General features: G+C 38.6%; 1 protein-coding gene across 4 annotated transcripts in view; it reads left to right on the top strand.

Moving 5' to 3' along the window:
- The window catches only part of MAST2 (microtubule associated serine/threonine kinase 2), a 203,300-nt gene that overhangs the window by 8,529 nt on the left and 168,852 nt on the right, over positions 1-25,919 (top strand). For all 4 annotated transcript variants that reach the window (XM_043876746.1, XM_043876744.1, XM_043876745.1 and 1 more), the window contains exons 2-3: positions 13,718-13,865; positions 25,104-25,246. In XM_043876746.1, coding sequence (XP_043732681.1) covers positions 13,718-13,865; positions 25,104-25,246 — 291 coding nt within the window. The remainder of the gene's footprint in view (positions 1-13,717; positions 13,866-25,103; positions 25,247-25,919) is intronic.

Raw genomic sequence — 25,919 nt, 5'->3', positions numbered from 1 at the left:
TCAGATAATAAAAGAAATAAGTAAAATATGTACTGTGCTATACGGTGATAAATACTATGAAGAAAATAAAGCAGAAAAGGGAGATATAGAGTGATGGGAGATGTTATGGCTTTAAATAGCATTATCATGAAAGACATCTCTTTGGAATGAGATGTTTGAGTAAAGACCTGAAGGATATAAGAAACAGGCATTTCAATTCTGAGGGAAGTGTATACTTGGTAGAGGTAGAAAGCTCTTTAGGCTGGAAGCATCCCTTTAGCTCTAAAATTTTGTTTGAGGAACACCAAGGAGCCCAAGTATGGCTAGAGTAGAGTGAGTGAGAGGAAGAGTAGTAGGTGAGGTCAAAGGGGAAAGATGGGGAGAGGAGGGCTGAATTGTGGAGAGGTTCAGATGGGTAAGTGTCTTACAGGGTAAGGTTTTTGACTTTTGTGCTGAATGAGATGAAAAGCCATTGGAGAATTTTGAGCAGAGGAATCACGTGATCTGACATTCATTTTAATCCCATCTGTTTGACTACTCTAAGGAGCACTGACTGAATGGGTATGTGGAAGCAGAGAGACCACTCAAGAGACTCTTGCAGTTATTCAGGCAAACGAGCAAGGGATATGAAATAATTGTCTGTGAATAAGAGAGTGCTTTTCTTTAGAACAAAACCACTTGAAAGAATTATCTGTATCTTTCATTTCTTCTGCTCTTACTCTTTTTTGAACCCATTCCAGTCAAATCAGGCTGTAGTCTCCTAATTCCACTGCAGCACTTATGTCAGGGTCATCATTGGTCAAATCCAGTGGCCAGTTTTCAGTCTTCATCTCACTCAACCTGTTGCTTTTGACTTGGTTGATCATTCCATCATTTGGCTCCTGGGACCATGCTCTCTTGGTTTTCTTTCAGTCTCACCAGTGCTTCAGAGAGCTTAGTATTTAATCTGCTTCTACAATCTGTTCTCTCTCCTGCTGTAATCTCATTAGATTGTATTACTTTGCATTTCATCTGTATGCTGTTGATTCCCACCTTTTCCCCTCTTGTCTTGACTTTCCTCTGAGCTCTAACTCCTTTTTTCAGTTGTGAGTGTAACATTTCTATTTGGGTAGCTAATAGACCTTTCAAACTTAATGTGTCCAAAGTTGAACCCTGTTTTTATTTCCTATTCTGCTTCTCCCTCAGTCTTTCCAATGTCGATAAACAGCACTATCATTCAAGCTATGACAAACCTAGACAGAGTATTAAAAAGCAGATACAACACTTTGCTGACAAAGGTACATATACTCAAAGCTATGGTTTTTCCAGTAGTCATGAACAGATGTGAGAGTTGGGCCATAAAGAAGGCTGAGTGCTGAAGAATTGATACTTCCTAACTGTGGTGTTGGAGAAGACTCTTGAGAGACTGTTGGACTGCAAGAGATCAAACCAGTTCATCCGAAAGGAAATCAGTCCTGAATATTCACTGGAAGGACTGATGCTGAAGCTGAAGCTCCATTACTTTGGCCACCTGATGTGAAGAACTGACTCACTGGACAAGACCATGATGCTGGGAAAGATTGAGGGCAGGAGGAGGAGGGGTGACCAGAGGGTAAGATGGTTGGATGACATCGTCAACTCAATGGACACGAGCTTGAGCAAACTCTGGGAGATGGTGATGGACAGGGAAGCCTGGCATGCTGCAGTCCATGGGGTCGCAAAGAGTCGGACACGACTGAGCGACTAAACAACAAAATCATTCACTCAAAGCAAAATATGGAAGTTGTTTTTGATTCTTTTCTAAACCTCATATTCCACATTCAGCCCATCAGTTTTGGTTGGTGCAGTATTCAAACTGCATAAGACTTTTCCCCACTAGCTCCATCACTAGTCTAATTTTAGCCTCTTTCATCTTCCATCTGGGTTACTATAAAAGTCTCCTAACCTGTCTTCCTGATTCTATTCTTCTACCCTCCCCCCAACTATGATAATGATAATTTGCACACAGCAAGAGCAGTATCATCCTGTAAAAGCTAAAGTCAAAATTTGTCACCCTCTCTAGTCAAAAGTGGCTTTCCATCACAGTTAATCAAAGTTGAAGGTGCTTGCTTTGTCCTATTATAAGTGCCTATGTGATCTGCCTCTAGGCCTTCTCAAACCTCATTTCCTTCTCTTCCTCTTGTTACTGTGCTGTAGTCACAGTGGCTGCCTTGATGGTCTCCAGATATATTAAGCATGCTCCTGCCTGAGGACATTTTAAAAATTATTTGAGAAATTCTATACTTGGTAGGAACGTTATGACCAACCTATATAGCATATTAAAAAGCAGAGACATTACTTTGCCAACAAAGGTCCGTCTAGTCAAGGCTATGGTTTTTCCAGTGGTCATGTATGGATGTGAGAGTTGGACTGTGAAGAAAGCTGAGTGCCGAAGAATTAATGCTTTTGAACTGTGGTGTTGGAGAAGACTCTTGAGAGTCCCTTGGACTGCAAGGAGGTCCAACCAGTCCATCCTAAAGGAGATCAGTCCTGGCTGTTCATTGGAAGGACTGATGCTGAAGCCGAAACTCCAGTACTTTGGCCACCTCATGCGAAGAGTTCACTTGTTGGAAAAGACCCTAATGCTAGGAGGGATTGGGGGCAGGAGGAGAAGGGAATGACAGAGGATGAGATGGCTGGATGGCATCACTGACTCGATGGACATAAGTTTGGGTAGACTCCAGGAGTTGGTGATGGACAGGGAGGCCTGGCGTGCTGTGATTCATGGGGTCACAAAGAGTCGGACACAACTGAGCAACTGAACTGATACTTGGTAGTTTTCTCTACCTGAGGTGTTCTTTCTCTGGATATGTTTATATGACTGGCTTCCTTATTTCATTTAGGTCTCTGTTCAGATATCACCTCCTCAGAGGCCTTCCTTGACCAGCTATTTTTTTTTTCCATTTATTTTTATTAGTTGGAGGCTAATTACTTTACAATATTGTAGTTGTTTTTGCCATACATTGACATGAATCAGCCATGGATTTACATGTGTTCCCCATCCCGATCCCCTCTGACCAGCTATTTTGAAGTAGCACTCTTAGTCACTTCCGTCCCCTCTTTTTAGTATGTCCTTTATTCACCTGTGACTGTCACATATTTATTCTCGTTCTCACACATTAGAATATATGCTTAATGAGGATATGAATTTGAATTGGTTTTTCCTTACTGCTGTATCTCCAGTTTCTAGACATGTATATTGGAGATACTAAAGAAATACTTCTTGAGTGAATGTATAGTGATTAAGTCATTGTCTGACTTTAGAGTCCAACTCTGTGACCGGATACAAGTTACTTAAATTCTTTAAGCCTTAATCACCCCATGTGTATGTAGTGGAGATAATTTCATTACCAATTTCATTGTTAGGATTTAATAAGTTAATCCATAAGTTAAACACTTACTACAAAGCCTAATACCAATGAGTGCTCAATAATGGTTAATTATTATATTTTTAGGATACATGCATAGAATGTGTGAATATAGGGTTCATATTTTTCAGTGTTCTTATCTGGTTTCAGAAAGAAATAGAAAAAGGTATGTCTTAACCTTTGATTTGTTGGCATTATTGAACTGTCCTTTTATTTTGTTCAGCTTGAAAAAGCGGCTTTAATTTGTATGTTTTCCCTTTTAGCCCACCAGGCTCCTCTGTCTCTGGGGATTCTCGAGGTAAGAATACCAGAGGGGTAGCCTAGCCCTTCTCCAGGGGATCTTCCCGACCCAGAATAAAACCAAGGTCTCCTTCAGGTGGATTCTTTACAACCTGAGCTACCAGGGAAGCCCTTAGGGAAACTCCTATGAATTTCTTTCTAAGTAACTGGTTTAGAATGTGTTGTAGTCTCCCTAGGCTTTAGGATGTATTTAATAGCAAATATGGACCAAGGAAACCACGTTTTAAAATTCTGTGATATTGTTTTAGTTGTATACCAATTTTAATGTAATGTTCACCCTTCTTAAGGGTGAACCTGGTAGCAGAGGTACAAATCCTTTAACCTTCAGTTTGTTGGGAGATTAATAAGCCACATAACTTCTCTGCCTATGTTTCAGCAAAACAGGGGTAATATAGATGTAGGAATACTTGTTTTTTAATTTTATATAAATCATTTATTATATGTATACTTTTGCTTTCTAACCTTGTTCCACTCAGCATTGTTTTTGAGAATTATATGTCACAGATCAACACACGTTTTCTGTTAAGGGCAATATAATAAATATTTTAGGCTTTGTCATACTGTTTGTTTCACAACTACATACTCAACTATACTGTTGTAGCATGATAGCATCCCTAAGATAATATGCCAATGAATGAACTTATCTATATTTCAATAGACTTTATATAGAGATATTGAAATTAGAATTTTATGTAATTTCCATATTTGTCATATTGAGAATACTATTTTACAAAATCTTGTTCTATTGATTTGTTTTCCAACTATTTACAAATGTAAAAATTTCTTTTAGCTCTCTGGGTAGACATAAGCAGACTGTGGTAGGACATGGTCTACCAGCTGAAGTTTACTTACCTTTATCTATGTTATCTTAACACATTTAGATTAATTTCATCAATTTTAAACTGCTATATAGCATTCTTTTGAAAGACTAATTTGTAATATGTAAACTTTTTTGAAAAAATTGGACTTCCCTGGTGGCTCAGATGGTAAAGAATCTGTCTGCAATGTGGGAGATCTGGGTTTTATCACTGGGTTGGGAAGATCCCCTTAAGGAGGGCGTGTGGCAACCCACTCCAGTATGCTCACCTGGAGAACCCCCATGGACAGAGGAGCCTGGCAGGCTACAGTCCATGGGGTCACAAAGAGTTGGATACGACTGAGTGACTAAGCACAGCACAGCAAACATTTTGTTGTAATAATGGACCATTAGGTGATTTCCATTTTCCAGGGCTACAGTAAATATTCTTGTACTTACCTCCTTGTGCACATGTGCAGGAGTTTCTCTTACAGGATATCATTGCCAGATTGCTTTTTTCAGTGTTTGTACCTGTATATGCTTTGACCTCTGATGTTTTGCTGTGTCCTTGACAACTCTTGTTGTTATCACTTTTTGTTAATTTTCTAGATTTAGGTGGCAGCTCAGTGCTTTAAATACATTTTCCTGATTATTAGCAAGGTTGAGAATCTCTTCACAGATTTAGTATTTACTTGGAAGTTTTGTTTTCTGTGACTTCCTTAGTTGTGAACTTTGTTTTTCTCATAAACTGTTTCTTTTTATTTTTCTTATTGATGTTGAGTTTTTTTTTTTATTGTCATTTAAAAATAGAATGTGGTGAAGAAATATTGTAGAGAAAGAGCAAATTAGCCAAGATAGTAGTGATGAGAGTCTCTCGACCCACGGCCTCTTGCTCTCCCCCCACGTTTTGTAAATACATGATTATGTAACAGCTGAGGTCACTTATATCACTGCATATGCACTTCACGACGTACCCCCTTGGGCACAGGCTACCTAAACATATATAAGCTCCACCTGAAAAGCCCTTGAGGCTGCATTATGTCTGCATCTGCTGGGCCAACCACAAGAGAATACAGTGTGTCTGCCTTAAGGCTGCTGCGCTAGCCCGGAGAGAATAAACATGTCTGCAGTTCCTTGAGTTTTCTTTCAGCTTCCCCACTTGTGCCTTGCCTACCCTGGGTTCCGCAAACAGTCAGATACAGGGAGACAAATATACTTTAGGTTTGAATTCTCTTAATAGCTTAGTAGGTTTGAATTTGAAATGGGGATAGCAATGTCTATTTAACCGTGTTGTTCTTATGGTTATAAATTGCCTAGTTTGTATTGGAGCTCACTAAATGTTTGTTTCTGTGTTTTTTTATTGTGTTTGTTCTTTGTCACTACTGTAACTTTGTGTGTAGCAAAATATTCCTTTTGTAGCAGACCACTGGTTTAATGAATTTTCTTTCTTTCCTCCTTTTTTTTCTTTTTTACTATTTAACTTGTTTATTGTCAAATATAACAAGTACAGAAAAGCAGTAAAAAACAGAAGGATAATTTAGTGAATTATAAAATGAACACTATGAAGCAGAATTTTACCAGCCATTCAAGAAACTCTTCTTGCTGTGCCCCTCCCAATCACAGTCCCTCTTTCTCTGCAAAAGTAGTTAGTATTCTGACTTAGGGCTTCCCTGGTAGTTCAGACAGTAAAGAATCTGCCTGCAATGCAGGAGACCTGGGTTCAATCCCTGGGTTGGGAAGATCCCCTGGAGGAGGGCATGGCAAGCCACTCCAGTATTCTTGCCTGAAGAATCTCCATGTACAGAGGAGCCTGGCGGGCTACAGTCCATAGGGTTACAAAGAGTCGGACACAACTGAGTGACTAAGCATAGCATAGCATATTCTGATTTGAACATTTCTTTGTGTTTCTTTTTAAGTTTGCATCTAAGACATTACAGTTTAGTCTTGCCCATTTAAAAAAACTAGATGCATTTGTCTTTTTTAATCTATACGTTTTCCTTTCATCTCTTCTTTAAAGTCTGTATGTTGAAAAACCTTGAAACATTTGACCTGTAGTTTCCCATAGTCTAGATTCATAGTTATGGTGCATTTCAAAATGTTTCATGTCCTTTGTATTGCCTGCAAGTTACAGCTGGATAGAGAGGCTTAATCAGTCTCAGGTTCAATTCCTTTGGCAAGATTTTGGGTGGTAGTGTGTTCTTTCAGTAGAAGACACACGATGTCTGCTTTTTGCTCTTTGATTGGGGGTCCCCTGTACATAATGAATTGCATGTTTCTTACTGTTTTGAATATTTTCTCTTTGTTGTTGGCTTCAGCAGTTGGTAATGATATGTTTTGACTCAAATTCTGTTTGAATTTAACCTACTTGAAGTTCATTGAGCTTCTGAACATGTAGGCTCATGTCTCTCATCAAATTCGGGAAGTTTTTGGCAATTATTTCTTCAGGTATTCTTGCCATTTCCCTCTTCTTCTTCTTCTGGGATTCCCTTAATGCATATATTGGTTTTTTTGAAGATGAACCCCTCATCTCTTAGGCTCTCTCTTCACTTTATTCTCTTTTTTTCTTTTTGTTCCTCAGACTAGATAGCTTTGTCTTGTCCTCGAGATTGCTGATTATGTCTTTGCTTTCTCAAATTTGCCGTTGAACCCCCTACTGAATTTTTCATTTATTTATTGGTTTTCTTATTCTAGAATTTCTATTTGATTCCCTTTTATAATTTGTCTTTTTGTCGATAGTCTTGTTTTGGTCATACATTGTTTTCCTGATTTTCTTTAATTCTTTGCAAATGTTTTCCTTCGGTGATAGGAGCATAATTAAGACATTAGATTTCAAGTTTACTGCAAAGTGTGATACTGGGCTTCCTCAGGGATGTTTTCTGCTAATGTATTTTCACTCTTTTGAGTGGACCATATTTTATTACTTTATACATCTTGTGATTTTTAAAATTTTTATTGTTGAAAATTAGAGATTTGAATATTGGCAACTTGGGAATACAGTGTTTCCCCTTTCCCTAGGGTTTGCTATTTTTTGACTATTGAAGGCTGTAGTTGTTCATTTGTCTAGTGAGTTTTCTCAGCCTTTTTTGTAGAAATTGTATTTCTTGCTGTGGGTGATACTGAAGTCTCTATTCCTTAGCTTGTATTTTGATAAAGATTTTCTGGATTGCCAGGAGCTAAGCAAACAAACAAACAAGCATACAATCAATATGTTTGTTTTACAAACATACAACAATCTGGTCTTTGCAGATTGACTTTTTGACTCCTTCGGCCCTTAGCCAGACTTGTGCTGACTCCAGGGATCAGCTTGAGATGAAAGCTTAAAATCTCAGTGTTTCCTGAGCATGCATTTCACCCTGGGCTTTCTAAGTTACTTTATATACACAGGTGTTTGTGATTACCCTAATTTCCCAAAGAAACTCTCCCTTTTCCTGCCCAGATCTCAGGCAGTCAATTGTATGTCTCATTGTTAATCCTTTGCCCAGGTGGCTGTGGGTGTTTGGGTCACCTTATGGGATTTTAAGCAGTGCTTGCTGCTTTTCCACTGAGAAGATTCCAAGTTAGGTGAAATAGAGAGGAGTGCCTCGTGTCAGTCCTCCAGGCAGCCCCCAGGTAAGTTAGAACAGACGTAATAATTTACAAGTAAGGTCTACTCTGGTCCTTCTGGCACGAGGGGCCAGGGTCCCACTCTGGGATCCCAACTGATGTCTTCAAGATTGCCTCCACATCAAGGAATGAGTAGGGTGAGGGCGAGTAAAAATGCCACAAAGCTTTCCTACCATTTTTAAGTTGACTTCTTGATTCAGTTCTCATGGTTGTTGTAAATCTTCTATTTTCCAGAGTCTGACAAAAGTGGTTCTGACAGTTTCTGCCTGTTTTTCAGTGTTTCTTTGGGATAATTTTAGCTTGGGAACTGTCTACTCCACCATTTTTCTTATGTTGTCTTTCACTTGATTTTAATTTTTATCTTCCTAATGATGAATGATGTTAAGAATGGTTTCATTTTCCATATTTGCTTTTTCTTTGCTAAAATGTCTATTAGGTTTCTTGCTCATTTTTTTTTTATTGGCTTGTTACTGAATGCCTGTCTTTCTTAGATATGTTTTGCAAATATTTTTCCTCCTGTGTGATTTGTTTTCACTTTTTAAACAGTATCTTTGGAAGAGTAGTTTTTAAATTTGAAGTCTATAAATTTGTTCTTTTTTAAACTTATGCTTTGTTGGGTTATCTAAGAATGCTACCTAACTCAAAGTATGAAAATTTTACTCTTGTATTTTTTTGAAGTTTTATACTTTTAGATTTTATAGTTAGATTCATAATCCATTTAGAATTATTTTTCATACATTGCCTTTGATATGCCTGAGGTATGGGTCAAAGTACTTTTTTTTGTATATGCACATCAAGCAAAGGTTTTAATAGGGATAAAGAGAATATACTTTGATTAGTGTGACGTCTGGGTTTGACTCTTGGCAGGGTAGGTCAGGAAGAATCTATCACAGTATATGGACTTCTCTTCACCTATTAAATTACCATTCATATGGGATAAGACAACTTGTGTTGCAAGCCCAGGTTTTTAGCCTGATAGACAAGTTTTTAGTGTGTAGACTTCTGTTCTTTAGCTGTGAATCCTTTGATTATATCGAATCCTATCCTTGTGTGTGTGTGTGTTAGTTGCTCAGTTGTGTCTGACTCTTTGCGACCCCACAGATTGTTGCCCACCAGACTTCTCTGTCCATGGAATTCTCCAGGCAAGAATACTGGAGTGGATTGCCATTCCCTTCTCCAGAAGATCTTCCCAACCCAGGGATTGAACCCTGATCTCCTGCATTACAGGCAGATTCTTTACTGTTTGAGCTACAGGGAAGTCAAGGAAGGAAGTCCTATCCTGAAAGCATAATATAGTATAAACACAACACTAGCCTTGTGTATAAAGTTAGCCTGAGATTTGCTTTAGTACTGTGGGAGACCAAGAGAGTTCTGACCAAGAGAGGGAGGACTCTGTGAGGACTTGAGAAAAAGCAATAAGCTCTAGAGTTGGGAGGAGCATGTAGAGATTTTTTTTTTTTGTTTTTTTGTTTTTTTTTTTTTGGAAGAGATTTTGTAGTCAGGCAATTTTCAACCTTTTATTTGATAGTTGAAATTTACATGTCATATAGTAGGTATGTTATTGTTACATTGTTGCTATAATAGATAAATACAAATTATGTGTAATTTCTGGCATGCAAGCTATAATTCTGCCTTTTAAAAAATCTCACGTAAGAAACAACGTTGTAACATAAGTGAACCGACTTTATTGTAGTATTTACCAGGAACTTGCTTTCATTTAATTAAGAGTATACTGATTGAGTACTTTAAATCAATTTCAAGTAATTTATGACACAATTCTCACAGTTGATCAACATGTGTGTCTGTTGGTGGAATCAAACTGAAAGTTTTTGTTTAGTTTGGTGGTTCTCAAACTTGAGTGTGCTTCAGACTTACCTGTTAAGACAGATTGCTGGTCCCCTACCTGAGATTTTCCAATTTAGTAGATCTGGGGTGGGCCTCTAGAATTTGCATTTCTAACAAGTTCACAGGTGATGCTGATGTTCCTGGTCTGGGGACCACATTTTCAGGATCACAGCTTAGGCCAACTTTCACCTTACTATTTCAGTATTCTAGGGGCAGAGTTTGTCCTTTTTAACATAGCCTATTCACTGTTAAGATAGTTCTTCCGACAATTAAACCTACTTCTCCTTCTGTTATTTTTGTCCAGTGTTTCTAGCTCTGGCCTGTGAAGTAAGAAGTTTACTTTTCCTGTAACAGAGGAGAAAGCCCTCATGTAGTTGAAGAAAGTTTTTCATGTCTCCTTTATTTAATTTCATTCATGTTAAGCATTTATAGTTTCCTAATAGTTATTGGAAGAATACTGTAATTTGTAGTTATGTTAATACTCCCATAAGTGTGTTTTATTTGTAACCTCGTTTCTCTTCCTTTATTTTCTGGGATACTATCCAGGCCAGAATCCTGGAAGTCATCCTAGGTTCCTTCCCCTCCTTAACTCCCTATTTTGCCGAAGAATCATTTGATTGTAGAAATGCTAGGAACCAGATAAAAATTTGATCCAGTTTAAGCAGAAGGGGGCAGCTTATTTTAAGGGTACAGTAATATGCTATTGAACCTGAAAACCATGTGATTTGGCTGGATCTCTCATAAGTGACTAGAAATGGGAACTAGAAAATTGCAAGAAGTAAGTTAGTTTGGAAGTTATACTATAGAAAGGAAGTTCCTCCTCCCATGCCCCTTTTCTTTCTCTCTTAGACTATGTGTTCTATTTGCTTCATTCCCTTTTCTTGTCTTTAATAAATTCTTCAGTAAATCCAATAATGTTCTACTGTTTTAAAAAGTCCAGTCTAACTAACATATGTACAATAGATAGCCAGTGGGAATTTGCTGTATGACCCAGGAAACTCATACCAGGGCTCTCTAACAGCCTAGAAGGGTGGGAAGGGTTGGGAGGTGGGAGGGAGGTTCAGGAAGGAGGGGACATGTATACTTATGGCTGATTCATGTTGTTGTATGGCAGAAACCAACACAATATTGTAAAGCAGTTATCCTTCAATTAAAAATAAATAAGTCCAGTCTAGCTAGCTGAGCAAGAGAAGCAAGGTACAGAATAGTTCATAAAGAGTGATCTATTTATGTACTCAACTCTGTCCGAAGCCTGGATAGTAATTATCCTGGGGAGATAGTGTAGTGACTGAGAGGGAGCACAAGGGGCTTTCTGGAAAGTGCTTGGTTATGTTTCTTTTTTTTCTTTTTTTTTAAATCTTGATGGTGGTTACATGGATATGTTTAACTTGCTAAAATTCTTTGTTGTATGCTTAGTTATATGTACTTTTCTGAAATGAGTAATATACTAAAGTTAAAAGGACGTCCTGCTTTAAAAGTTAAATTTCATTTCCCATTTAATTAACATTTCCTTCCCTTTGCAAAGTTTTGATAGGAGAGACTTGGAATGAGAAGGTGCATAATCTGCTTTCATTTTTCCTCTCCTCTGGCTTCTTTTCTTTGGTATGTTATGATAGGGAATAGAGAGATTGAAAAGGATATGACTTTCTTTTCTTTTCTTTTTTTTTTTTTTTAGGATATGACTTTCTTTTAACTGATGCTGATCTAGTCCTATTGGTTGTCAGTCCTTTTGTGCCTAAGACTAATTGTTCATCCATACGATGAAGCAGGCATCCAAGTGCTGGCTCTGTCATGTAGCTCATTTTAAGTTATTTTGGGAGTATTTTCCTTTCCATGTTGCCTTCATATAGGATATTCCTTCGCCTTGGTATCTTGTCAGACCTCCTCACTTCCCTCCACCCACAGCTGCTTGCTGGAGTGTTGCCTCTGTGAATGGCCAGCCCTTTTAGATGGGTTACCAGCTTTAGTGCCCAAACCCTGATTTCTTTATGGTTTCTACTTGATGCATAAGTACTGTTTCATCCTTGTCACACCATTTGGTGGTAATATAGGCTGCTGCCTTGATGCTTTCTCTTTTTACATTGACTTCGTACATTCCCCTTTCTTCCTGCTCATTCCTGATACAGTTGCCTGGACACATCAATTGCTTCAGTGGTTGTTGTTTAGTCGCTCAGTCACGTCCAACTCTTTGTGACCCCATGGACTACAGACTCCAGGTCTCCCTGTCTCTCACCATCTCCTGGAGTTCACCCAAGTTCATGTCCGTCGAATTGGTGATGCTATCCCACCTTCTTATCCTCTGCTGCCCTCTTCTTTTGCCTTCCGTCTTTCCCAGCATCAGGGTCTTTTTCAATGCTACCAGTAATGGTACAGTGCTTTACTATCCCCCATATTCTTTTATCCATTTACTACCAATTTTAAAAATACTTTCTCCTTGGGACTTTCGTTGTGGTTCAGTGGTTGGGACTTCGCACTCTCACTGCTGAGGGCCCAGGTTCTATCCCTGGTCAGGGAACTAAAATCCCACAAGTGGCGCAGTGTGACAAAAAACAAAACAACAACAACCAAGAAAACAACTTTTCCCCCTTTCTCTTCAGCTGTTTTTCATCAACTTCACTCTTTTTAAGCTGGGGTATTTGTAAATTATATTCTGGATAGCCACTACCAACCAGTATTTGTGCTTTCCTATGTGTGAACCTACCTGTCACAATATGTGAGACCAGAGGCTTTTAAAAAAATCTTTTCTCAAGGAGGTAGGCGTTTCTCCATTTATTTTCCATCCCCTATGGCTTTTAGTATTGCTGTGGTACCAGTTACTTGTGTCTTGTTTTTCAAATGGCAGGTAATGTACATTTCATTTATTTCTCCTTATGCTTCTCATTTTGTTTTTTTACTGTCCAGGTCAGATTGATGTGCTGCTTATCTCTGTTTGTTGTAGCTTCCTTCATTGAAATGTAAAAGATAGGCTTCATTTGCCGTTTTTTTTTTTTTTTTAAAGAATATTTTCTCATTTAATGCTGCTAATTAGGTGGGTGTTTGCTTTAGAATGTCTGCATCTTGATGATGCTTATTGGTGAGGAGGAAGTGGCATTGGGATGGAGTGGGATGGGCTAGACTAAAGGCAAAGGGAAGGCACTTCATGTTGTCTGTATTGCCTCCTTTGTACCATTATACTTTTCCATATATTTAGCTCCTATTATAGAAACATAAGATCTTCCCTGGTGACTCAGATGTGAAGAATCCTCCTGCAAAGTGGGAGACCTGGGTTCGATCCCTGGGTCAGGAAGATCCCCTGGGGGAGGGCCTGGCTACCCACTCCAATATTCTTGCCTGGAGAGTTATAGACATATGTATTATAGAATATAAAGAAGGTTCTGAGTTTTACTTCAGCATTAACTGAATGTTAGGGATATTTGTAACTTTGTGTGACAGGTATTTTATTATTTATGATTTTTTAAAAACTGAGATATGCTTTTCTTTACTGGATGTAATGTGACTAAAAGAAAAGTAAATAAACATAAGTAGACATGTACTCGTTAGGAATAATGTATCCTGTCAAAGTGCCTTATTGTATCACCTTGAAATCTCATCCCCTATTTTTCCTTTTGTAATCAATGTCTCACATCATTCATGGCATACCAAAACAGTTGTCACTAAGAAATTTGTTTCTGGCTTCAGCTGTTCAATAGGAAATATGAAATGTTGGCACTTTTTAACTGTAATGAATGTTGTAGAGATGTTTAAAGTTCTTATACTTTCAGAAAAGACATTAAAGATTTATGTGTTTTACTTTTTACTTCCTTTGAAGGATGTGATAACTGGACGTAGTCCCCTGCTCTTCAGGAAGCTTAGTAATCCTGACGTATTTTCATCCACTGGAAAAGCTAAACTTCAACGACAACTTAGTCAGGATGACTGTAAGTTACGAAGAGGAAGCCTGGCCAGTTCTTTGTCAGGTAAGTATCTAGTTTTTTTATTCTTTTTAAGAGTTTTGGGACTGTGTTGTCAGTGTTTAAGGGTGTATCAACTTGGCATCTTGACACCTTCTTCTGTGGTAATAGTCTTCTATAGAACACTTGTGAGTAAGGCTGTCTTCCTTTCTTTGCTGTTTCCTCATGGCATCTCTGAATGCTAACCTCATGAACCTGCTAAATATTTCTTGATTGACCATTATTACTGGTTATTCCCTTTCAATATGATTTTTGCTCTGTGTTTATTTCTTCAGACTTCACAAACTTTGCTGCTGCTGCTTTTTCTTTTCTTTTTTTCTATTTCTGAAATACATTCCAAAGGCCATAGTGTCTCCCTACCTCTTCTATAGAAAAGTCTTAAAAGATTCAAAAGGAAAAATTAATACAAGGAATTCATGCCTAAATAGGAAGCAATTAAAACATGGCATGATTTTAAGCAGTCAATAGAGTATGAAAAAAGAATCTATTTGACTTTAGTTGAAGAAGGAAAAGTAGTCCTATTATGTTCCTTGGCCTATAGTGAACAGTATCAATTTCTTTTTACTTTTGTTCCTTTTCAGGGCTATTCCTTTGGTTTTCTCTTCTCACTCTTCTATTGAAATTTTTATTTTGTCTGTCATGTTTTAATCACATAGAACTGTTTCTTTCTTTTTCTTTTTTTCATTTATTTTTATTAGTTGGAGGCGAACCACTTTACGATATTGTAGTGGGTCCTGTCATACATTGACATGAATCAGCCATGGAGTTACATGTATTCCCCATCCCGATCCCCCCTCCCACCTCCCTCTTTACCCAATTCCTCTGGGTCTTCCCAGTGCACCAGGCCCGAGCACTTGTCTCATGCATCCAACCTGGGCTGGTGATCTGTTTCACCATAGATAATATACATGTTTCGATGCTGTCCTCTCGAAACATCCCACCCTCGCCTTCTCCCACAGAGTCCAAAAGTCTGTTCTGTACATCTGTGTCTCTTTTTCTGTTTTGCATATAGGGTTATCATTACCATCTTTCTAAATTCCATATGTATGTGTTAGTATGCTGTAATGCTCTTTATCTTTCTGGCTTACTTCACTCTGTATAATGGGCTCCAGTTTCATCCATCTCATTAGAACTGATTCAAATGAATTCTTTTTAATGGCTGAGTAATATTCCATGGTGTATATGTACCACAGCTTCCTTATCCATTCGTCTGCTGATGGGCATCTAGGTTGCTTCCATGACCTGGCTATTATAAACAGTGCTGCAATGAACATTGGGGTGCACGTGTCTCTTTCAGATCTGGTTTCCTCGGTGTGTATGCCTAGAAGTGGGATTGCTGGGTCATATGGCAGTTCTATTTCCAGTTTTTTAAGAAATCTCCACACTGTTCTCCATAGTGGCTGTACTAGTTTGCATTCCCACCAACAGTGTAAGAGGGTTCCCTTTTCTCCACACCCTCTCCAGCATTTATTGCTTGTAGACTTTTGGATAGCAGCCATCCTGACTGGCGTGTAATGGTACCTCATTGAGGTTTTGATTTGCATTTCTCTAATAATGAGTGATGTTGAGCATCTTTTCATGTGTTTGTTAGCCATCTGTATGTCTTCTTTGGAGAAATGTCTGTTTAGTTCTTTGGCCCATTTTTTGATTGGGTCATTTATTTTTCGGGAATTGAGCTGCAGGAGTTGCTTGTATATTTTTGAGATTAATCCTTTGTCTGTTGCTTCATTTGCTATTATTTTCTCCCAATCTGAGGGCTGTCTTTTCACCTTGCTTATAGTTTCCTTTGTTGTGCAAAAGCTTTTAAGTTTTCATTAGGTCCCATTTGTTTATTTTTGCTTTTATTTCCAATATTCTGGGAGGCGGGTCATAGAGGATCCTGCTGTGATTCATGTTGGAGAGTGTTTTGCCTATGTTCTCCTCTAGGAGTTTTATAGTTTCTGGTCTTACATTTAGATCTTTAATCCATTTTGAGTTTATTTTTGTGTATGGTGTTAGAAAGTGTTCTAGTTTCATTCTTTTACAAGTGGTTGACCAGTTTTCCCAGCACCACTTGTTAAAGAGGTGGTGTTTTTTCCATTGTATATCCTTGCCTCCTTTGTCGAAGATAAGGTGTCCATAGGTTCGTGGATTTATCTCTGGGCTTTCTATTCTGTTCCATTGATCTATATTTCTATCTTTGTGCTAGTACCGTACTGTCTTGATGACTGTGGCTTTGTAGTATAGTCTGAAGTCAGGCAGGTTGATTCCTCCAGTTCCATTCTTCTTTCTCAAGATTGCTTTGGCTATTCGAGGTTTTTTGTATTTCCATACAAATTGTGAAATTATTTGTTCTAGTTCTGTGAAAAATACTGTTGGTAGCTTGATAGGGATTGCATTGAATCTATAGATTGCTTTGTGTAGTATAGTCATTTTGACAATATTGATTCTTCCAATCCATGAACACGGTATATTTCTCCATCTGTTTGTGTCCTCTTTGATTTCTTTCATCAGTGTTTTATAGTTTTCTATGTATAGGTCTTTTGTTTCTTTAGGTAGATATACTCCTAAGTATTTTATTCTTTTTGTTGCAATGGTGAATGGTATTGTTTCCTTAATTTCTCTTCCTTAATTTCCTTGTTTTCTCATTGTTAGTGTATAGGAATGCAAGGGATTTCTGTGTGTTAATTTTATATCCTGAAACTTTACTATATTCGTTGATTAGCTCTAGTAATTTTCTGGTAGAGTCTTTAGGGTTTTCTATGTACAGGATCATGTCATCTGCAAACAGTGAGAGTTTCACTTCTTCTTTACCTATCTGGATTCCTTTTACTTTTTTTTCTGCTCTGATTGCTGTGGCCAGAACTTCCAAAACTATGTTGAATAGTAGTGGTGAGAGTGGGCACCCTTGTCTTGTTCCTGATTTCAGGGGAAATGCTTTCAATTTTTCACCATTGAGGGTAATGCTTGCTGTGGGTTTGTCATATATAGCTTTTACTATGTTGAGGTATGTTCCTTCTATTCCTGCTTTCTGGAGAGTTTTAATCATAAATGGATGTTGAATTTTGTCAAAGGCTTTCTCTGCATTTATTGAGAGAATCATATGGTTTTTATCTTTCCATTTGTTAATGTGGTGTATTACATTGATTGATTTGCAGATATTAAAGAATCCTTGCATTCCTGGGATAAAGCCCACTTGGTCATGGTGTATGATTTTTTTAATACGTTGTTGGATTCTGTTTGCTAGAATTTTGTTAAGGGTTTTTGCATCTATGTTCATCAGTGATATTGGCCTGTAGTTTTCTTTTTTTGTGGCATCTTTTTCTGGTTTTGGAATTAGGGTGATGGTGGCCTCATAGAATGAGTTTGGAAGTTTACCTTCTTCTGCAATTTTCTGGAAGAGTTTGAGTAAGATAGGTGCTAGCTCTTCTCTAAATTTTTGGTAGAATTCAGCTGTGAAGCCATCTGGTCCTGGGCTTTTGTTTGGTGGAAGATTTCTGATTATAGTTTTGATTTCCTTGCTTGTGATGGGTCTGTTAAGATCTTCTGTTTCTTCCTGGGTCAGTTTTGGAAAGTTATACTTTTCTAAGAATTTGTCCATTTCTTCCAAGTTGTCCATTTTATTGGCATATAGCTGCTGGTAGTAGTCTCTTATGATCCTTTGTATTTCACTGTTGTCGGTTGTGATCTATTTTCATTTCTAATTTTGTTAATTTGGTTCTTCTCTCCTTGTTTCTTAATGAGTCTTGCTAACGGTTTGTCAATTTTGTTTATTTTTTCAAAAAACCAGCTTTTAGCTTTGTTGATTTTTGCAATGGTCTCTTTAGTTTCTTTTGCATGTATTTCTGCCCTGATTTTTAAGATTTCTTTCCTTCTTCTAACTCTGGGGTTCTTCATTTCTTCCTTCTCTAGTTGCTTTAGGTTTAGAGTTAGGTTATTTATTTGACTTTTTTCTTGTTTCTTGAGGTAAGCCTGTATTGCTATGAACCTTCCCCTTAGTACTGCTTTTACAGTGTCCCATAGGTTTTGGGTTGTTGTGTTTTCATTTTCATTCATTTCTATGCATATTTTGATTTCTTTTTTGATTTCTTCTATGATTTGTTGGTTATTCAGAAGTGTGTTATTTAGCCTCCATATGTTTTAATTTTTAACAATTTTTTTTTTCCTGTAATTGAGATCTAATCTTACTGCATTGTGGTCAGAAAAGATGACTGGAATGATTTCAGTTTTTTTGAATTTTCCAAGACTAGATTTATGGTCCAGGATGTGATCTATTCTGGAGAAGGTTCCGTGTGCACTTGAGAAAAAGGTGAAGTTGATTGTTTTGGGGTGAAATGTCCTATAGATATCAATTAGGTCTAGCTGGTCCATTGTGTCATTTAAAGTTTGTGTTTCCTTGTTAATTTTCTGTTTAGTTGATTTATCCATAGTTGTGAGTGGGGTATTAAAGTCTCCCACTATTATTGTGTTACTATTAATTTCCTCTTTCATACTTGTTAGCGTTTGCCTTACATATTGCGGTGCTCCTATGTTGGGTGCATATATATTTATAATTGTTATATCTTCTTCTTGGATTGATCCTTTGATCATTATGTAGTGTCCTTCTTTGTCTCTTTTCACATCCTTTATTTGAAAGTCTATTTTATCTGATATGAGTATTGCGACTCCTGCTTTCTTTTGTTCTCCGTTTGCGTGAAATATTTTTTTCCAGCCCTTCACTTTTAGTCTGTATGTGTCTCTTGCTTTGAGGTGGGTCTCTTGTAGACAGCATATATAGGGGTCTTGTTTTTGTATCCATTCAGCCAATCTTTGTCTTTTGGTTGGGGCATTCAACCCATTTACATTTAAGGTAATTATTGATAGGTGTGGTCCCGTTGCCATTTACTTTGTTGTTTTGGGTTCACGTTTATACAACCTTTCTGTGTTTCCTGTCTAGAGAAGATCCTTTAGCATTTGTTGAAGAGCTGGTTTGGTGGTGCTGAATTCTCTCAGCTTTTGCTTGTCTGTAAAGCTTTTGAATTCTCCTTCATATCTGAATGAGATCCTTGCTGGGTACAGTAGTCTAGGTTGTAGGTTATTCTCTTTCATTACTTTAAGCATGTCCTGCCATTCCCTTCTGGCCTGGAGGGTTTCTATTGATAGATCAGCTGTTATCCTTATGGGAATCCCTTTGTGTGTTATTTGTTTCTCCCTTGCTGCTTTTAATATTTGATCTTTGTTAATTCTATTAATATGTGTCTTGGGGTGTTTCGCCTTGGATTTATCCTGTTTGGGACTCTTTGGGTTTCTTGGACTTGGGTGGCTATTTCCTTCCCCATTTTAGGGAAGTTTTCAGCTATTATCTCCTCGAGTATTTTCTCATGGCCTTTCTTTTTGTCTTCTTCTTCTGGGACTCCTATGATTCGAATGTTGGGGCGTTTCACATTGTCCCAGAGATCCCTGAGGTTGTCCTCATTTCTTTTGATTCTTTTTTCTTTTTTCCTCTCTGCTTCATTTATTTCCACCATTTTATCTTCTACCTCACTTATCCTATCTTCTGTCTCTGTTATTCTACTCTTGGTTCCCTCCAGAGTGTTTTTTATCTCATTTATTGCATTATTCATTTTTAATTGACTTTTTTATTTCTTCTAGGTCTTTATTAAACATTTCTTGCATCTTCTCAATCTTTGTCTCCAGGCTATTTATCTGTAACTCCATTTTGTTTTCAAGATTTTGGATCATTTTTATTATCATTATTCTAAATTCTTTTTCAGGTATATTCCCTATTTCCTCCTCTTTTGTTTGACTTGGTGGGCATTTCTCATGTTCCTTTACCTGTTGAGTTTTTCTCTGCCTTTACATCTTGTTTGGATTGCTGTGTCTGGAGTGGGCTTTCTGTATTCTGGAGGTCTGTGGTTCCTTTTTATTGTGGAGGTTTCACCAGTGGGTGGGGTTGGACGATTGGCTTGTCAAGGTTTCCTGGTTAGGGAAGCTTGCATCGGTGTTCTGGTGCATGGAACTAGATTTCTTCTCTCTGGAGTGCAATGGAGTGCCCAGTAATGAGTTTTGAGATGGGTCTATGTGTTAGGTGTGACTTTGGGCAGCCTGTATGTTGATGCTCAGGGCTATGTTCCTGCGTTGCTGGAGAATTTGCATGGTATGTCTTGCTGTGAAACTTACTGGCTCTTGGGTGGTGGTTGGTTTCAGTGTAGGTATGGAGGCTTTTGGACAGTCTCTTATTACTTAATGTTCCATGTAGTCAGGAGTTTTCTGGTGTTCTCAGGTTTTGGGCTTAAGTCTCCTGCCTCTGGATTTCAGTTTTATTCTTCCAGTAGTCTCAAGACTTCTCCAACTATACAGCACTGATAATAAAACTTCTAGGTTAATGGTGAATAGATTCTCCCCGTGAGGGACACCCAGAGAGGTTCACAGAGTTACATGAAGAAGAGGAGAGGGAGGAGGGAGATAGAGATGAGCAGGAGGAGAAAAAGGGGCACTCGAGGAGAGAGACAGATCTACGCAGTTGTCTGTTCCCAGAGTGTTCTCCGTAGCCCAGACACCCAGAAAGATTCACAGAATTTGATTGGGAAGAGAAGGAGAAAGGAGGAAATAGAGGTGTTCTGAGGTAGAAAACGGAGAGTCAAGATTGGGAGAGAGTAATCAACACACTCCTGAATAAAAATGGGAACTGGATATTGGATTCTTAAATGTCCAAAATTTATATCACATACTGAAAAACAAAGATTAAAAATCTAGAGTAGAGGTTAGACTCTTAAAAATACAATATTAAAAACAAAAACACAAAAAAGTTTTAGAAATATATATGAAGTTTGGTTTAAAAATAGGGCTTCTCTTTTTTTTTTTTGCAAGGTTATAGTGAAATGAAAATGAAAATTAAGGCGTAATAGAGGACTTTAAAAGGAAATAAGAGAAAAAGAAAGAAAAAAAAAGAAAAAAGAAAAATAAAAAACAAGACAGAGAAATTTTTTCCTAATTAAAAAAAATCATAAAACTCTATGAAAATGAAAGTTAAGGAGTAATGGGGGAGTAATAGGGAATTTTAAAAGAAAATAAAAGAGAAAAAATAAAAAAAGAAAAAAAATTTTTTTTAATTAAAAAAAAAAAAAAAGGTAAAAATATATGTAGGAATGTCTCTGGAGCTGTTGCAGTCAGTGTGGGTTTGGTTCAGGTTCAGATAGCTCCTCGTTCCAGCTTACACTTCTTGATATCTATAGGCCCCTTCCAGTGTAGTCAGTGTTCTCTACAGGGATTTTAATCTGTTGCACCGGTCCCTTCTGAAGCGGTTCCCTTTGTTTATTTGGCTTCTGTTTGCCGGTCTCTTCAGTGCCTAATTTCTGCCCTGATACAGGCGGGTGGAGGTGGTCTCTTGTTCAGGTTGCTAGTTCCGTCACGCTGCGGGGAGGGACGTGCGCTGCTTTCCCCGTCTACGCTGCTCAGGCTCCCGGCTGCTCTATATAGAGCGTGCCCTGCGCTGCGCGCGGTTCCAGCCCTCCGGTGTTCCACAAAAGCGCGGACTCGGCTGCGCCTGCGTTTTGTGCCTTCCCCAGCCCAAGCAGCTCAGGCAGCCAGGAGCTTGACGGGCACACTCTCCCCGGGTGCGGCGCACCTTCTCCTCTCCGCGGTCCCAGCCTCAGTTTCCGCCCGCACCAGTCGGGTACGTGTGCCTTCTCCCCTCCGCCTCCCCAGCCCCAGTCCCCATCCGCGCCGGTCCGGTGCATGTGCCCTGTGTCTAGCCGCGACCCTCCCGGCGGATGTCGACCATCCAGAATCTCAGGAGGTCTTTGATTAGAAACTGGAGGCCTGTTTGCAGTGCGGTAGGGGATGCTTTCCTTGGGGCCGAGCTGCCCCTTTCCCCTCCCCTCTGCCTCCTGCCTCTGGCGGGGCTGGGCCAGTCCGCAGCCGGCTACCTCCTCTGGACTTGCTCGGTCCCTTTGTTCTGCGAACGGCCAGCAGTGTGTTTGGGCTGGTTAATTTTCTCTCTCTCTCTTGCCATCCCACAGTTTAAGTTGGTAACTCACAAAAGCTCCCTCCGATTGCCCTCAGGCCTGGTCCTTACCCTAAGCAATGCCGCCCGCTCCTCTCCGTTCAGCCCCCACTTGCTGGTGGCGGATGCGGGCGTCTGGGGTACTTTTCTGCTGGGAGTTGCTTTTAGGCACGTAATCTGTGGGTTTTATTTATTTTTCCCTACCAGTTAGGATGCCCTCCGAGATTCAAAAACTTCCCCCAGACCCGCCAGTGCGAGGGTTTCCTGGTGTTTGGAAACCTCCTCTATTAAGACTCCCTTCCCCTTACGGATCTCCGTCCCTAGCTCTTTTGTCTCTCTTTATCTTTTATATTTTGTCCTACCTCCTTTCGAAGACAATGGGCTGCTTTTCTGGGCGCCTGATGTCCTCAGCTAGCGATCAGAAGTTGTTTTGTGAAGTTTGCTCTGCGTTCAATTGTTCTTTCGATGAATTTGTAGGGGAGAAAGTGGTCTCCCCTTCCTATTCCTCCGCCATCTTGGCTCCTCAGAACTGTTTCTTGTTTGTTTCTTTTTCCATAGTGTTTTGCTCTTCTTTCAAGGATGTGTTTTATCTTCTCATTCCCTATGAGTAAAGGGATTTTTACTTTTTAAATTAAAATTTTCTTGAAGTTTTCTTTTTTCTTTTTTTTTGGCTCAGCTGGATCTTCATTGTGGCACACAGGGTCTTCTCTAGTTGCAGAGCACAGGCTCTACAGGGCGTGGGCTCTCTAGTTGTGGCATGGGCTTAATTACCCTGTGGCATGTGGGATCCTAGTTCCCTGACCAGGGATCGAACCCAGCCCCTTGTAGTGAGAGTGCTGAGTCCTAACCACTGGGCTGCCAGGGAATTCCCTCTTTATTCTCATTTAATGGAGTTTCCAGGGGGACAAGATACAAATATGTGGTCATTCAACCATCTTTAACTGGGAATATTTCTTAAAAATAGGCTCTTGAAATCATTATAAGAGTAATAATTAGAATTTTTAAGTTTTTTCCCCTGAGTTATTTGTTTACTAAAGGGCTAGTTGCTCCATTTGTTCATGTTGTTCCTTTTGTTTTAAGCTATTCGTGTTCCTCAAATTCTTGACATTTCTTGGTAAGCTTCAAGCCCTTACTAGTATATGTCCATATGGGTTTTTTCTGCTGTCATGTAAATTTCTTTCCCCATTAGGCACTTATTTTGAAGAGAGAGAGAATTGTGATACTAGCCTTTGGATATGTGGATGGGAAGTTAACAACAAACTAATTTTCCTTTAGGTTATATAGCTCCTCATCTATAGGCAGATTGCCTGGAGAGCTTGGCAACATTTGCAGAAGGAAGAAAAGAAACTAGGCAGGCTCTACTCCAGGCTTGTGGAGGTTTTGAGTAGAGAAACAGTATTATTTTTTTGTGGAGGGTTTTATGAAAAGACTTCTCATTGAAGCATGCATTTGAGAGCATAGTTGGGAGAGAGCTGGATTTTTTTTTTAATTTTGTTTCTGATGAAAAATGTAAAATATGCCAGTTATACAAAATTTGAGTGCAGTAACATGCTTCATGTCAAAGTTGAAAATCTTTACGTTCTTCTCTTTTCCCTCCCTCCAAACCACTTATGTATACTCCATTATATTTAAATATACATTTAAAATCTTATGTAAGTATATAAACTTTATTTTAAAAATAAAAATTGAGATCTTATGCTATATACTTCCTTTCTGCTATTTTCACTCAACTGAAAACATTGAACATTTTCTCCTGACTGCAGTGTTGAGCTGCCTCATTATTTTTAATGGATTCAGTATGTCATTATGTGGAGATATTATAATTTCTTTAATTTGTAGTGATCATTTATTTTATTCCCCATTTTATTATAGTGAGAGCATTGCTAGGGTTAACTTTCTGGTCTACTTTTTTTTTTTCCTTTGCATTCCTACAAATGGAATACTATGTCTAGGCTTACTCAAATTAAAATTATAATAGGTTTTGCTAAATTGCCCTCCAAATAAGTTCCATCACATTTTGTTTGCAGTAAAAGGGTATGTTACAGCACAAACAAAACCCAAACCTAGTTTTGCTCATACCTCTTTATAAAAGTGGTTATTTCTCTGATGAATAGAATTTTGCAGGAAGAAGAGTTTTTAAGTAAAATTGGTGATCAAGTTAAAGCCAGGTGAATATGCAGGGCAGAATATTGAAGTTGAATGAGTGAATGGGTTTGGAAAAAGTAGAAGGAGATGAGGCCAGGGAGATAATATGGATTTATGGAGGATCTTTTTAGAGTTTTAAAAGTGTAACTTAGGACTTCCCTGTCAGTCCAGTGGTTAAAACTCTTGTGCTTCCCCTGCAGGGGTTGTGGGTTCAGTCTCTGGTCAGGGAACTAATATCTCGCTTATCACATGGTTCTGCCAAATAAAAACAAAAAAACAAACAACAAAAAAAAAAACACCAAAACTAAAAAAGCAACAAAAAGTGTGGCTTAATTCTTTAAACAGTAGAGAGTCATGAGAAGGGAATGACATGACCATATTTGTTTTGTTGGATCACTAGCACCAGTGCAAAGAATGGTGTGAGGGAAGGGGTTGAAATGGGACTTGAACCTCAGCTAGAAAGTCATTGCAGTTCTAGGTGCTCCATCTTTATAAATGAGTTTCTTGCAGTCTTTCAGTGGGATTAAGGCATTCAGTCAATCTGGACTGAACACATGGAATCTGGCAAGAGCAGCATAGATTCAGTGTTTGCCTTCTGGAAACCTAAGGGCCAAACTTGTCTAGGAGAAGCTTTCAGCTCCATTCTTAGCACATTGAGTTGATGAGAAACTAGGTAGGATGGAAGGGACTGGAAAACTCCTAGCCTTCTAGGTTGGGTGTTAGGTTGGAACAAGCCTGTTTGGTTGAAGGTTGGGCCCTGGCCTGGTGGTGAATATTACAGAGAATTTAAAATCATCGACTCAGTTCAGTATTCCACTTGGATTTCTCACTACCACCAACATAGGTGGAGTTTTTTAGAGGGCTACAGATCCTAAAATGGATGTTGGAGGGGCTTCACTTTGCTTTGGATCAATGTACTTTTTTTTTTTTTTTCTTTTTTCTGTATTTATTTATTTGTTTTTTTCCATTTTTTTTTTTTCCCATTTATTTTTATTAGTTGGAGGCTAATCACTTTACAATATTGTAGCGGTTTTTGCCATACTGGATCAATGTACTTTTAATCCATTTGCTGTGATTTATATTTTTTCATTTCATTAGTTAATAATTTGTTAATTTTCCAAATGTTGTGTTTGAAGGTAAGCAGCTGCTCCCCTTGTCCGGCAGTGCACACAGCAGTGTGGGACAGGTGACTTGGCAGTCATCAGGAGAAGCGTCCAACCTGGTGCGGATGAGGAATCAGTCCCTTGGACAGTCTGCGCCTTCCCTTACTGCTGGTTTGGTAAGTGTTAGTACAGAAGTTCCCTTGCTCTGTGAACAAATCCTTGGTTGTCATTTGTCATTACCATAGCTATATTTTTCCTTTAGGGTTTGGCTAGATTAATTTCTCAAAGCAAACAATGGAAAAGAATGGAATTTAATAGACTGTATTCTGAATGCACTCTCATGCTGTCACTGGTACTGACTGTGTAATGAGAGTCAATAAAAAGATTCAGTATGATTTTAACTTTAATGAATAAATTTCCTGAGAAAGAGCTTTCTTATGGAAATGATTCTAAATCTTGTGAAGTTGTGTTGCTTCCGTATATAGCTCTGTGGTATACATATTTAGTACACAGGGAACATGTTTTACACAGAGTAGGCACTTCAGTATGTATCAGGTGAAAGAATGAGCCTCTTCCTTGTCTAGCTTTGCATAGTAGACAGGACCTAACAGGTTAAGCTGTATAGTCTGGGCAGGTTGTTCTCTGCCTGTTGTTGCGTCTTGTACCCTTTTATCCTCAGTGGCCCTGCCTCTTTACTTGGGGAATCCATTGACTTTCTATTGATCTCAACCCTCTTCCCTCTATCTGTAAGACAAGGCAGACTAGTAATTTGCAGGATATGATAACAAGCTTGTTCCCGTTAAGATAAGTTCATCTACTCTTTGGGGCCATAAATCTTTTGGGTTGGCA

The sequence above is a fragment of the Cervus elaphus genome, chromosome 20 (genome assembly GCF_910594005.1).
Source record: "Cervus elaphus chromosome 20, mCerEla1.1, whole genome shotgun sequence".
NCBI lineage: Eukaryota > Metazoa > Chordata > Mammalia > Artiodactyla > Cervidae > Cervus > Cervus elaphus.
The sequence above is the reverse complement of the archived record's forward strand: the minus strand, read 5'-3'. Positions and strand labels throughout refer to the sequence as shown.